The following is a 14169-nucleotide window of genomic DNA, read 5'->3' as shown; positions in this document are numbered from 1 at the left end:
CTTGCTTTCTTGTGTCGTATGCCTCTACTAATGCTTTATCGGTGGAATGCTAATTACAAACAGCTACCTCCTGAGGAGAATGCAACTACTGTTCATCAAGTGCATTACATTAGTTACAAAGTGAGTTTTGTTAAACAACAGCACATGACATCCTTTCTTTGACTAGACGTTACATTTGGGATAGCAAAAACTGCTAAGGGTTAAACTAGAACAAAACTATACATTAACTGACAAGTGATTTATGGACAAATCACGTGACTCTGCTTTGGCACTATGATAGGCCTGACAGTTTGGTTTCAGTTTAGTTTTCTCAAACCATGGTAAATTCTATGGCATCAGAAATAAATACACAGCAAAATTATTAAATCAGTAGGACTGAAGTAATGGTGAAAAGAAAAAAAAATTATACAGATGAAGAAAAGTTAAAAGATTACTGAAAAAATTGAGTGGAGAAACAAATGCAGTCTATTTTGTGGGTGTAGAATTCCAGCAGGAACTATCTGTGGTTGGATGAAAGAGGAATAAAAACTGCATTCATTTGTAGACTGTAGAAGATGAAGGCAATTTTAACCCAATAAATGGGTTAAAATCCCAGGTTAGTCCTGTAGGTGAAACTGCATTTGGTGACATTACAGCAGCGGGACATTTCCCATATTTCTGCATAATGTGATTCAAGATGGTGAATTCACAGATGAACAGTTGTACAACCGTGACAAAAAATTACTGTAAACTTCTCACCAATGAATTGTATATAATGTGGATGTCAAAAAGGGCACCCTGCAAAGTGGGCATGAAAACTAACAAAGAGAGAATTACTGTGTGCAAACATGACTGGAAATTGTAAGCTAATGCCATTGTGGATTGGTAAATTTCTAAGCCCCCCCCCACTGTTTTACACACGTCGAGATGAAATGTCTACCTGTGATTTATAAAAATAGCGCCAATGCTTGGATAATGATGATATTTTTGTTTCATGGTTATAAAGTGCATTTGTTCCATCAGTGAGGTGTCACTTTGCTTTCCAAAAAACTTGAAGAGAAGGCTTTGTTACTGTTCGATCATTGCCTAACTCATCCTTCGGTTGATGTCCTGAAATTGAAAGGTGTCAAGATCAGAGTTGTGTTTCTGCCAAGGAACACAACTGTGCTCATTCAGCCCATGGATCTGGGCATTATTTGAGCCTTCAAAACCTACTATCATGATGAGCTACTTGCTGGTATTGTGAACTCAGATATTCAAGTTCTAGAATTTTAGAAAATATTAACACTTGAAAAATATTGCTTACAATATTGGATTAAGGTGGGAGAAAGTAAACTCAAATGCAGTTGAAAACTGTTGGAAAAAGATTATTGGAAAATGTGAGATCACTAATTAGCAGCATTTTCAGAACAAGGAGCAGTGGCTGCAATGCGTGGCTGCTTGGATCTAGGTGGATGCAGAAGCTCCAGTTTTGCATTACATGAGTGAGGAAGAAATTGCTGCCTCTATGAACAGTGGGAAGACAATCGACAAACAGTAGGCCAGTGACATAGGGAGTGACTCGTGTAAGGAAAAATCACCAGAAATTAATAAATTGCTCGAAAACATTAGTGAAGTGATGGTATGGTTAGAACGTCAGAGTGATAGTGAACACCTTTTCATTTATTGTATCTGACCACTATTAGGAATTATGTACTGAAAAAATACTGTCATAAGTTCTGGCAAACTAAATTACATGAGTATTTCAGAGCAGATGTGTAAAATGTAAGTTCATAATGGAATAGAATGTAAAGGGGTAATATAATCTTGAGTACTTTGTCTCTTAGTCTTTATACTCATAAAACAGTAAATAAATCAAAAATGAATAAGAGGTTTACCTCAGTAATTTCTTGTAAAACACTCCAATATTGACACTCTCTATTATACAATGCTGAGGGAATTATACATGCTGAGGGAATATACTATTCCCTCAGCATGAATTGTTGAGGAGGCTTCCATCCTGCAGTGAGTTGATAATGGCTGCACTTTACCTTTTTTTTTATTATACAATGAATTTAGTAAAAAATTACTGAAATGTATCTTTATACCCGAAGGAAAATCAATGATCCATCATATCCAGTATCATGTTGGATCATCGATTTCCCTTCGGGTGCAGGCACCTCCGTAGCCAGGTGGGAAGGAGCAGCAGTGCGTAACACATGCTTCTTGATTAGACTGGGGTTCGAGCCCGTCACCACCATATATCCCGGAGCAATATGGCCTTAGTTGCTAGATGCTCCTAAAAACCAAATAACAACAACATCCCTTCGGGTGTAAAGATACATTTAAATAATTTTACTAAATTCATTGTATAGTAGAGTGTTGATACTGGAGTGTTTTACAAGAAATTACTGAGGTAAACATTTATTCATTCATATTCATTTTTGATTTATGAGCCTTGTTGTTCTTATATTTTCTAATTAGTAAATAAAGTATTTATTTACTATGTAAAGTGTATTTATATTAAAAATATTTTACAGAAAACATGGTAAAATGTTATTTGGCTATAACGCACTTCACTTATAATGCTGGTATTAAATTCGTCACCCGACACCTGCATTATATTGAGGTTGCACTGTATTTAAGATTTACTTTATTTTTTCTCCATAGAGGAAGTTCATGCTGAGCTGTGCTATGCCGAGTGTCTGCTGCAGATTGCTGTGTTAACTTTTGTTGAGGATCAGAGTCTGGTGAACTTTGTAAAAGGTGGTTTGCGAATAAGGTCTTGTTACAGTTCTTACAAGTAAGAATTCAGAAACTAAAGGAATTGTTTAAACCTATTAACAAAATGGTATTTGGCCATTTTGCTGAAGTTCTTGTTGTATGTCATTTAATGAGTATTATTATGGAAATCTAAATCTGAATGGATTCAAATATTAGATTAAATTAAATTAAAAATTAAAATACCCTTTTAAAGCATTAACTTAGATTAGTAGTTTCCAAATTTAGGTTTATGGATCCTAGATCTCATGTATTTAAAATAAGTTTATTCTAAAATTCAAAATTGTGTGTGTGTGTGTGTGTGTGTGTGTGTGTGTGTGTGTGTGTGTGTGTGTGTGTGTGTGTGTGATAAGCTGGAAAACCTTCGTTATTCACTTATAACCATAATATAATTTTTTATGTTTATAAGCTGGAAATGGAAAACCTTAGTTTTCACTTATAACCATAGTATAATTTTTTCTTGTTGGTATCCTTAAAAGCCCATTATATTAATGCTTATAGTATTGAATTATTACTCACAGAAATCTCCATTTCCAAGGTCAGCTTTTGGGAGACATTGCCTGTAGAAACAATTATGCTAATGGAAATTTGAATGGTTGACATAGATGTACCAAGTAGCACTTTGATTTGTTTGGTATGTGATAGTAATGAGTTTTTCGTTCATTTTAGGTGATTTTGGTTTAAATCCTGCCACAGACCAGAGGAATTAGTATTAGCCACATGGCCCAAGGAAGCCCTAGGCTTTTGCTGCATCAGCAAAAAAATAAAATAAAAATAAAAAATTAGGAAGGAGTACATAGAGCCTTGTCAATCATTTTGGTCCTGGAGAGATTGTGCAAGACATGTTTTTCTCATCATGGTTGTATGTTAACAGGAGAGAGTACTTTTTCAGGGATGGGATACACTCAAATAGAAGGAGTACAAGAATATTTACTAGTGTTCTTGAGGCACTATTAGATGGGTCAGAAAACTACAGTATTAGTTTGAGGGATACAACTAATAGTTTCAAAAGCAGAGGTGAAATTGAACCTTGTTGTTGTTGTTGTTGTTATTTGGTTTTTAGGAGCATTAGCAACTAAGGCCATATTGCTCCGGGATATGCGGTGGTCATTCCCTGACCTTTCCGCATCCTCCGTATTTGGTGGTGACGGGCTCGAACCCTGGTCTAATCAAGAAGCGTGTGCTTCACACTACTGCTCCTTCCCAAGGTGGGAAGGAGCAGCAGTGCATAGCACACGCTTCTTGATTAGACCGGGGTTCGAGCCCGTCACCACCAAATACGGAGGATGCGGAAAAGTCAGGGAATGACCACCGCATATCCCGGAGCAATATGGCCTTAGTTGCTAATGCTCCTAAAAAAAAAAAAACCAAATCCTTCCCACCTGGCTACGGAGGCGCCTTATTGAACCTTGTGCTGCTTCTGTTAGTACATATAATAGCCTGTAAAACAAGGTGCAGGAAATTATAAGGCCTGCTAAGGATCCTCATGGGACAAGAAAATATATGAACTGTGTTAGTTTTTATATGAGCAAAAACAGGCACACACACATACTTGTATGAGGGGCATTTGAAAAGTTTGTGGCCTGAGTATGAAGGGTTTATTTGAGGAGTCAGGTGACATCTTACTTTTCAACATGATTCCCTTTGGAGCTTACACTTTTGCCACCAATGCTGCAATGCATTTATTCCAGTTGCAAAGAAAGTTTTCTCTTGGGCCTCCAGGTCTGTCTCCACTGCAGCAGTGATGTTACTCTCAGTGAGAAAATGGATGCCAGCCAGGTATTTTTTCAAATTCGGAAATAGGAGAAAATCTGATAGTGCTAGATCTGTGAATATGGGGAATGGTCCATGATTTCAGTGCTGCCCTCATGCAGTGCTGCCTTGGGAATGAGAGACTTGTGAGTAGGCACATTGTCCTGGTGGAACAAGACTCCTTTGTTGGAGTTTTCTTTGGCATTTGTATTTGATATTTTGATGCGAGTACCTCACTAACTCTGCATAACATCCCCCTGTGACTGTCTTGCCATTCTGAAGGTAATTCATTAGCAATCTTACATCAGCATCCCAAAAAACTGGTGCCATCACATTGCCAGCAGAAATGAATCAGCTTGGCTTTCATTGGAGGGTGTTTCATCTGTTTATACTGCTCCTTTTTCTTTGGCCGAAAATGATGGATCCACTTTTCAACCATGGTCACAACCTTGCAAGGAAATTTACTGGATCTGTTTGAAAATGATGCAAATATTCACTGGACTCTACAACTCTTTTGCATTTTTATTTGTTGTCAACAATTTGAGGCCCATTGTGCTGACACATTTTTCATAGCAAGAACCTCTTATGTGCTGCCCACTTAACTGTGGAATAGGAAAGGCCATCCGCCCCTAATGTTGTATCCACATCCTCATGAATTGCTTTTGGTGTTTGTCCCTTTTTTCTCAAATAATGGATAAATGTGCTGTGACTGATTTTTATCCATCTTTCCTCATTCACACAATTTTGTTGACTTCAGGACCTGTAATTAAAAAAAAAGATGTTACTGACACTGCATGAAACTTGGTGGGTTACTATTTGAAGTGTTATGCATTTAGTACAGAAATTAACATTGTACCACTACCCTTTCATGCTCATTCCATGAACTTTTCAAATGTCCCTTGTACATCTACAGTCAATAAAATTGAAGTAAAGGTTAAGTCATTAAATGTAGACATTGTAGGGAGATTGGAAATGTGGTGCCACTCAAACATAGGGAAAGCAGAATTTGAATAGAATAAGTACAGTTACATACAGAAAGTATAGACATGACAGGATGGGATTATGCTCTAGTTTAAGCATCGAATCCAAGGCATTGCACCCAATTGAAGTGGGTGGAAAGTATATTATAGGCTAAATGACTCTGATGAGCATGACAAAGATATGCACAAATAAAGTGGGTCAGTAAATCAGAATATCTTATAATGGGGATTTTAACTTTTAGATATCGACTGGAACTTGTGGGTTGAGGATGTATTGGATGATTGTTTTCTACACCAACATGTTAGCGGGGAAACAATACTCTTGATATGATTTGTCATTGGTACTATCAGCAGATCATGCATTAAGAATCTCTAGATAAAGGAACAACAGGTGATAGTGATCATAATATATTGATGTGGGATCTAGTTAAAGATATAACTTCTGTGTTGAGGATAAAGGTGTTGGTAACAGCTTTATTCTTGACATCGAAGGAATACTACTATTCATATACCACGATTTTATATAAATGGATTAAATTAGATAGATTATTTAGATAAATGGAAGCCAAATGAACTAAGACAAATGGCAGAGAAGAAAAAAGCATGGAACGATTATATAATTATCAGGCGGACACAAAATCTACATTAAATATAAACTGGTATGCAATGAAGTCTAAAGGGATCAGGCAAGTCAAGCAGACACAATAAATCTTAGGTTAAGAATGCCAAGAATTCTTTGCTTATGTTAACACTAGAGGGAAAAGGATGAACCAATATCCACATACTAGAGGGAAAAGGATGATCCAGTATGCATATTAGATATGAATGTGGCATAAGTATTGATGATCCTGTTCTGGTTGCTGACAAACTGCATAAGTATTTTGTAATAGGTAATTGTGCAGTGTGACATGAGGTTCTCTTCTTAGTGTAGACATGCTGCTGTGGAAGCTATTGGACTGTTGTCCTTTTATTGATACTCTGGAATTTTGCCAAAATGGACGAGGAGGACTTATAGAATGTAATTATTACATTCTATAAGGCAATAATTGCCTTCTTATTTGTTTTAGGTCTCATATGGAAACGCCATTTTATGAAAGTTGTGAAGCCATTGGAATGAGTGCAAAGAAGAGCAACAAGATTAATAATGGACAGGAAAGAAACATAACTCTTTCAAAGAAAGACTTTGGATTGCGAATTGTAGCATCCTAAAGCTAGGCACCTACTCGGAGACTTGATCGAAGCATTTAAGGGCTTTAAATAAATAAGTTATGTTAACTAAATGCTGATAGTATCCTTATTATTTTTTGGGTGATGTATATAAGGGGATGAAAATTTGTATTGGAAAAGGATAGATGCAGGATACATGTGCAGAAATTTGCTTTCAGCCATAGAGTAATTGATTCTTGGAAAAAACTTCCATCTGGTGTTGTGGAAGGGACAGAATAAATTTATGGACTGACTCAATTGATTAGAGGGTATATAAAGAAGATATGGGCTTTTTATATATATATTTATTATTTTTTTTTGATAATTCGTTATAAGGTTACTTTCTTGCATCTTTTGCTAATACTAATATCAATAATGTAATACCTGTTGTGGAATCCTTTGATTCCATTCTCTGTACATGATCTTTCTATATTCTTCTATAATGTTGTGTGTTCAAATATTGATTTTTTTCTTTATTTCTTCCATTATACCTTGATTTCTTTTTAATAATTTCAGCTGTAAATTGTTAAACTAGTAGAGCAGAACACTTTCATTTTGCACTTTCCAGTAGGTTTACACAAGTTCTGGCTTTTAGAGCAATGATGTTTTCATAATTATGGCTAAGAGTTTGATTACTGCTTTTTCTGCCTCCCTTAATATAATTAGATAGATCCCATCCACCATAGGTGCCTTCTTTACATTTAGATTGAACAATTTTTCTTCTACTTTCCTTTCAGTTATCACAAAATCATTTACCTCCATGTTAGAATTTGATACACTCTTGGCATCCTCATTGCTAAAATTTCATGTGTGAATGTAGATAGAATATATCTATTCACTTTGTCACCATCCTGTGTAGGATCATCAACAGTTGAACCATTCATGTCTAGTGGACCAGTGTAATTTGTCTCCTTCTTTCCTTCTAGTGTTTACATAAGTAAAGAAGGTTTTCTTGTTTTCTTTGCATTCTTTATTAGAGATTTAGTATTAGTAGTGGGCAAATGATGCAAGAAATTAAGCTTATACAGCATCAGAAAAAAAAAAAAAAGATGCCTCCCATTTCACCTATTCATTCCCTCCAATAGTTCGTCTAGTTCTTGAATTTATTTAAGCTATCAACTTCCACAGCATCAGAACTTTGGGAGACAATCAACAGTTGGCTAAAGGCAAACTGCTACACATCCTTCCTCAGTTTGAATTTATTTCCCCTCATATGCATGGTCTTAGCAGGAGGAAGAATCCCATCAGCATTGAGCTTGCTTAATCCATTCAAAGCATTAAACATCTCTCTCTCAGATTGCCTCGCAGGTGCTTAGTCTCCAGTTGCTGCAGCTTTTCTTGGTAAGACCACCCCTTTGTTCCCGACTCCAGTCTTGTTGCATTCTCTGTACCCGCTCCAGTAGCCCTTTAAACTTCCTAAAATGAGGCCTCCACAGCTCTGTGTGGTACTCAAGATGTGGCCTGACCATTGCCTTATATAATGGAATAATCACCTTCCTATCCTTGCTAGTAAAATTTGTGTATATCATTGACAAAATGCTACATGTTCCTGCCAGCCTGTCTGCATTGATCAGAAAGCTTTCATATATGACTGCTCAGTTATTCCCAGGTCATTTTCATTTTCCACTACTCTGAGTATGGTACCATGCAGTTGGTACGTTAATCTGGGATTACTGCTACCCATATGCAGTACTTTGCAGTTGTCAATGTTAAATCTCAATTGCCATTTCTCAGTCCAATTGCTTAATTTTTCTCAATCCTGTTGAAGTAGCATACCATAATTACTGCCATTAATTGCTCTGCGAACCTCTGTATCATTTGCAAACTTAGACATTTAGCCTGATATACCTTCATCAGTATCATTAATAAATATGGAAAACAGTGGGCCCAGCACTGAACCCTGGGGACTCCACTGATAACATTAGTCCATGAAGAGCAGTGTTTATTAATAACCACTCTGTCTTCTCCCACTCAACCATTACTTTATCCATAACACTAACTTGCCCTTAATGCTACACTGCTCCAATTTGTACAGCAGCTTTTATGTGTGATGTATCAAAAGCTTTCCTGAAATCCAAATATATGATATCAAAATTATTTTTTTTATAAGTATCCAATAAAATCAGTCAGAGAAGATCTTCCCTTTTCAAACCCATGCTGTAATTGAAGTATAATTGCACTCCTGTCTAGATGTTTTGCATTACTTCTTTAACAAGTGACTCCATTATTTTCCCTGGAACAGAAATTAAGTATGAGATCTGTAATTGCTTATGTCACTGTTTGATCCACCTTCATGAATTGGGAATTGCACATCTTCAGTCCTTGGAGATTTCCTCTCAATCCAAGGATACTCTCATAATTATAGCCAAGGGTTTGCTTATCAACTTTGCTGCCTCTTTTAATATTATTAGTTAGATCCCATCCACCCCCAGGTGCCTTTTTTTTTTTTCATTTAACTTCAGAAATTTCTCTTCCACTTTCCTCTGAGTTATAACAAAATCATTTAGCTTCCTGGTAGATTTTGATAAACTTCTGGCATCCACTCCCCTAAAGAATTCCTCATGTGTGAATATAGATGCTAAAGTACTTATTTAGCTTGTCAGCAACCCAAGCAGGATCATCAACAGTTGAACTATCAATATCAAGTGGACCTATATGATTCATCCCCTTCTTTCTAGTGTTTACATAAAAAAGAAGTCTTTCTAGTGTATGAGTGACCAACCCACAAGTTTCTGTAAATATTCAGAAAGTTATAATCCCCATTATAAGACATTCTGATTTACTGTACTCATCAGAGTCATTAGGCCTATAACACACTTCTACCTTTGTTTTTGTTTTCCCAGTGTTTGTCACACCAAACTGACTCAGCATTGCACTGGCCACCCATGTAAACTGGATGTACTGCCTTAAATTTTATGTGCTTCTTAACTAAGAGCATAATCCCCCTCCCATATTCTGTCTGTCCTTTCTGTATGTCTGTGCGGGCGGGTAGCACAGTGGTATCACCATCTTCCCCACACTGGGTGTAAAAGGCCCGGGTTTGAATCTCGTCGATGATGCGAGGAACTTTAATGGGCTTTTTTCACTCCATGGCTTAGTTAGTCCATCTCAGGCGTAGATAGCAAGGTTCCCCCCCAAAAACTGGGGTTTTTTCGTCCAGCAAACACGCAAATTGACCAGAGAACACATAATTACAGACAAAATACATATATGGGTATATATTAGAAATAATGGTGGCCCTAATGTAATAATTTGATTTGATTTGTCCTTTCTGTATACATTGTACTACCCATATTCAAATTCTGCATCTTTTATATTGTAGTGACACCATGTCTCTGAAATCCCTATAAAGTCTGCATTTGATGATTTGATCAGCACTTCAGATTCATCAAATTTATTTACTATGCTACTAGCATTGGTGTACATGCAAGTACACATGCACCTGTCTGAATCTTAGTTTCCCTATCACAGCCCACGTATTTTTCTGTTTACGATGACTCACAGGAGGTCTTGAACCAGCATCTTGCTTTCTAGGTTGGTGCATATTTGAATATAAACAGTGCAAGAATCACTTTAACCTCTGCCTGCAGTTGTTGTTAATCTGTTAGCCCATGTATCTTTCCCCCCCCAAGCTAGTTTTCTGACCCACCTAATGCTGCCTCGATAGCATCAGTAAATATTCTTGCAAGCCCTTTCTATTTGTCTATCCCATCCTTGTAGAAGCAGTCTCTCCTGTTAATAAGCACAGACCATGGTGAGAAAAAAATTCTACCCCTTACTTAGCCATGTACAATTTCTTCAGGGCCAAATTTATTGACAAGGCTCTCATCATATACTCTCTCCTAATGTGCCTTAATATTTCTCTGTTCTTGTTCAGTAAACCAAGAGGTGTCTTACTTTTAATGTCATTAGTGCCAATGTGTATACAACAGTATCACTTTTTGTGATCTTAAAAGATGATACCTGCTTTGCAACTTCTTCAGGTGTTTCCGTAGCCAGGTGGGAAGGAGCAGCAGTGCGTAGCACATGCTTCTTGATTAGACTGGGGTTCGAGCCCGTCATCACCGAATACGGAGGATGCGGAAAGGTCAGGGAATGACCACTGCATATTCCTGGAGCAATATGGCCTTAGTTGCTAATGCTCCTAAAAACCAAACAACAGCAACAACAACTTCTTCAGCTTTTGCTCCTGGTAAACGTAGAGACGTACCCCGATCCTGTTCCACCTATCATTTTTGCACAATATATTTCCCATTTCCTTGACAATAGCTAGCTCCTGTGGGACCAACTCATTTTGCACTGGGATTGCCACTGTGCTGCCTGATGCTCTAGTGTGAACGCTGGCATTGAGTTGGTGGCATCCACTCTGCTTTTCAAGCTTTCATTAAGTCCCATCACAATACTGAGTTGGTGCCTCGTTTCTTCACACTCTCTGCAACGAGCACACACACAAAGACATCCTCTTGGCTTTATTAATTGGGTGGCATTTATCCCCTTCCGTTTAGTGTTGTTTATATAAGCAAAGAAGTCTGTTATTTTTCTTTGCATCCTTTGACAAGTATTTCTCATAGTTTTCCTTAACTTGCCTAACATCCTTTGTGAACTTGATTGCAGACTAGTTTGTCTTCCATAGGCTTCTGTATAACCTGATAATTTATATGCATCCCATGCATTTTTTTTTTTTTTTTTTTTGCAACACATCTCATTAATTCATCTGACATCTATTTAGGTGTAAGCCTGGAATGGTATTTCTTAGTTGGTATGAAAAGCCTAATGCTCCTATAATGATTTCCTTGAATGTTTCACATTTGGAATTTGCTGATAGTAACACCATCAGTTGGTACCACTGATTAGAATTTAAAAACTGCAACTATAGTTGCCTTTATGAAAGCAAAAACCCATCCCTTTACCCTTGTTGGTAGTTACATCTGTAAGTAAATCTCAATCAGTACGCCGTGTTCACTGTCACTTAGTGGTTCTTTTATCCGTATATTCTTAATGCAAGAATAATGACTGCTGATAATCAGATAGAGTATTGCTTTATCTTATTGCCTCTCTAATATGCTGCTGTAGAAAATAGTCAGCCAATGAACCCACAAATGTCTTGCTAGTGTGTGAGTGACCAACCCACAATTTTCAAGTTAATATCTGGAAAGTTAAAATCCCACATTATAAGATATGCTGATTTATTTTCCCACTCTATTTCTCTGTACAGTAGTTCATTATACTTGTCACAGTCATTTGGCCTACACACTCCTACTCTCCATTTTTGTTTTCCCTAGTGCTTATGTCATACCAAACTGACTCAGCATAGCAATGGCCATCCCACTGGATGCTCTTCTGTAGATTTTATATGCTTCTTCTAAGTGCATAATCCCCACCCTCCTCTTCCTTCCTGCCCTGTCTCTCCTTACTGCATCCCCTTTAACTGAGCAACACCATATCTTCAGTATCCTCAATGTTTGCATTTCATGATAACCTCAAATTGCTTCATATTCATCAAATTTATTCCTATGCTCTTAGCATTAGTTTACATACAAGTATACATGCATCTGTTATTGATTTTAGTTACCCTAACACATCCCATGTATATGCTTATTCCAATGAGAACCCATAGCAGGCCTTGAAATCCTGAACACTGCTTTCCAGGCATTTTCCAGTAGAAGCATTGCAAGAATTACTTTTCTCTGCCTATGGCTGTTGATAATCTATTAGTCTTTTTATAATTCTTTCTTAAATTTATTCAAACTACCCACTTCCACAAAATCAGATGAAAGTTTGTACCAGCAATTAATTGCTCTCAGGCTGAAAGCAGATTTTCTCATTTTCTCACGTCCATCCTCCTTCAATTTAAATTTATTTACCCCTTGTTTTACCCATCTGAGCAAGAGTTATGATGCAGTCCACTTTTAATTTGCTCATTCTATTTCAGGTCTTGAACACTTCAAGTGGCTCTGCTCGCAGGTGCGTAGTTTTGAAGCATTGCAATTTGCAGAACTGATCTTTCATGGTAAGAGTACCCTTTGTCCTTGGCTAATCTTTTTCCCCCCACCTGGTTTAAGAGATCCACATCCTTCTTAAAATGAAGCTTTCAAACCTATATACATTATTAAAGATATGGTTTAACCATTGCCTTATGCAATGGGGTAATCATTGCCTTGTCCCTCTTGTCATAGCATTCACATAACCACATGAGCTGTCTGCCAGTGGTTCAGAAAACATCATATCAGGCTGTTCAGTTACTCTCTACTGCGCCGACCGGGCTAGCCGAGTGGGTAAAGTACCTGCCCGGCAACCCAAAGGTCGCGGGTTCGATTCCCGCCTCGGGCTTGGATCAAAGTAATGCAAAAACCTTGGGAGGTGCAATATGGCCACAGAAGCCGATGCGCCAACAACTACCAAAAAAAAAAAAAAACCTCTCTACTGCCTTAGTTATGGGGTGTCACCTAATTGGTATGTTATTCTGGGATTACTGCTGCTCATATGCAGTACCATGCATTTATAAGTGTTAAAACTTCAATTGCTACTTCTTACTTATCTACAAAACTTTTCTTGGTCTTGTTGCAGTAGTGCTTGTTTTCTGTCATTAACTCAACTTCCAGCCTTTGCATTATCTGCAAACTTAGACATTAAGCAAGATATACTTTCATCAGTATTGACAAACAGAAAGGAGCCCAGTGCTGAACCCTGAGGAACTCCTTTAATAACATTAGTCTAATGTCCATTAATAACTGCTCTCTATCTTCTGCCACTCAACCATCTCTTTATCCATAGCAGTAACTTGTCCCTAATTTCACTTTGCTCCAATTTGTACAGCAGTCTTGTGTGGAACATTCCAAGTCTCTACTGAAATATAAGACAAGACAGGATCTTCCCTTAACAAATCCATGTTGTGATTGCTGTATAACTCCTTCCTATCGAGATGATCCTGCTTTACTTCTCTGATCACTGAATCCATTCCCCCCCCTTGAATCCATAGGAACTGCCTCTGAATCTAAGGATGCCCTCATAATTAAGACTAAAGATTTACTTACCTCTTTTGCTGCTTCTTTTAATATAATTAGATAGATTTCATCAGCCCGCAGTAGGTGGCTTATTATTTTTAGCCTTAACAGTTTTTCTTCCACTTGCCTCTCAGTTATCACAAAATCATTTACTTCCCAGTTATAAGTTATTATACTTCTGCCATGGTCATTCCTAAACACTTAATGCACAAATGTTGTGCCAGATATTTGTTCAGTTTGTCAGCAAACATAACAGGATCATCAGTAGATATGCCATTCATATCCAGTGGATTAATGTGGTTCATACCTTTCCTTCTAGTGTTAATATAAGGAAAGAACTCTTTGCTACTTTTCTTCACATTCCTAGTCAGGACTTCTCATAATCTGGCTTAGTTTGCCTAAACCCGTGTTTTGATTCAGTTGCAGACTAGTTTATACATTTTATACATTAGTTTATACATTTTCTTCTCTGCCACCAGTGTCATCAG

General features: G+C 37.4%; 1 protein-coding gene across 1 annotated transcript in view; it reads left to right on the top strand.

Moving 5' to 3' along the window:
• The window catches only part of LOC150079015 (tetratricopeptide repeat protein 39B-like), a 358313-nt gene that overhangs the window by 205188 nt on the left and 138956 nt on the right, over positions 1-14169 (top strand). Inside the window, exon 7 of the mRNA XM_090382637.1 lies at positions 2629-2761. Within this exon, the coding sequence (XP_090238763.1) occupies positions 2629-2761 (133 nt within the window). The remainder of the gene's footprint in view (positions 1-2628; positions 2762-14169) is intronic.

This window comes from Mastigoproctus giganteus, chromosome 10 (assembly GCF_048544385.1).
Source record: "Mastigoproctus giganteus isolate SK-2022 chromosome 10, ASM4854438v1, whole genome shotgun sequence".
NCBI classification, from domain to species: domain Eukaryota; kingdom Metazoa; phylum Arthropoda; class Arachnida; order Uropygi; family Thelyphonidae; genus Mastigoproctus; species Mastigoproctus giganteus.
The sequence above is the reverse complement of the archived record's forward strand: the minus strand, read 5'-3'. Positions and strand labels throughout refer to the sequence as shown.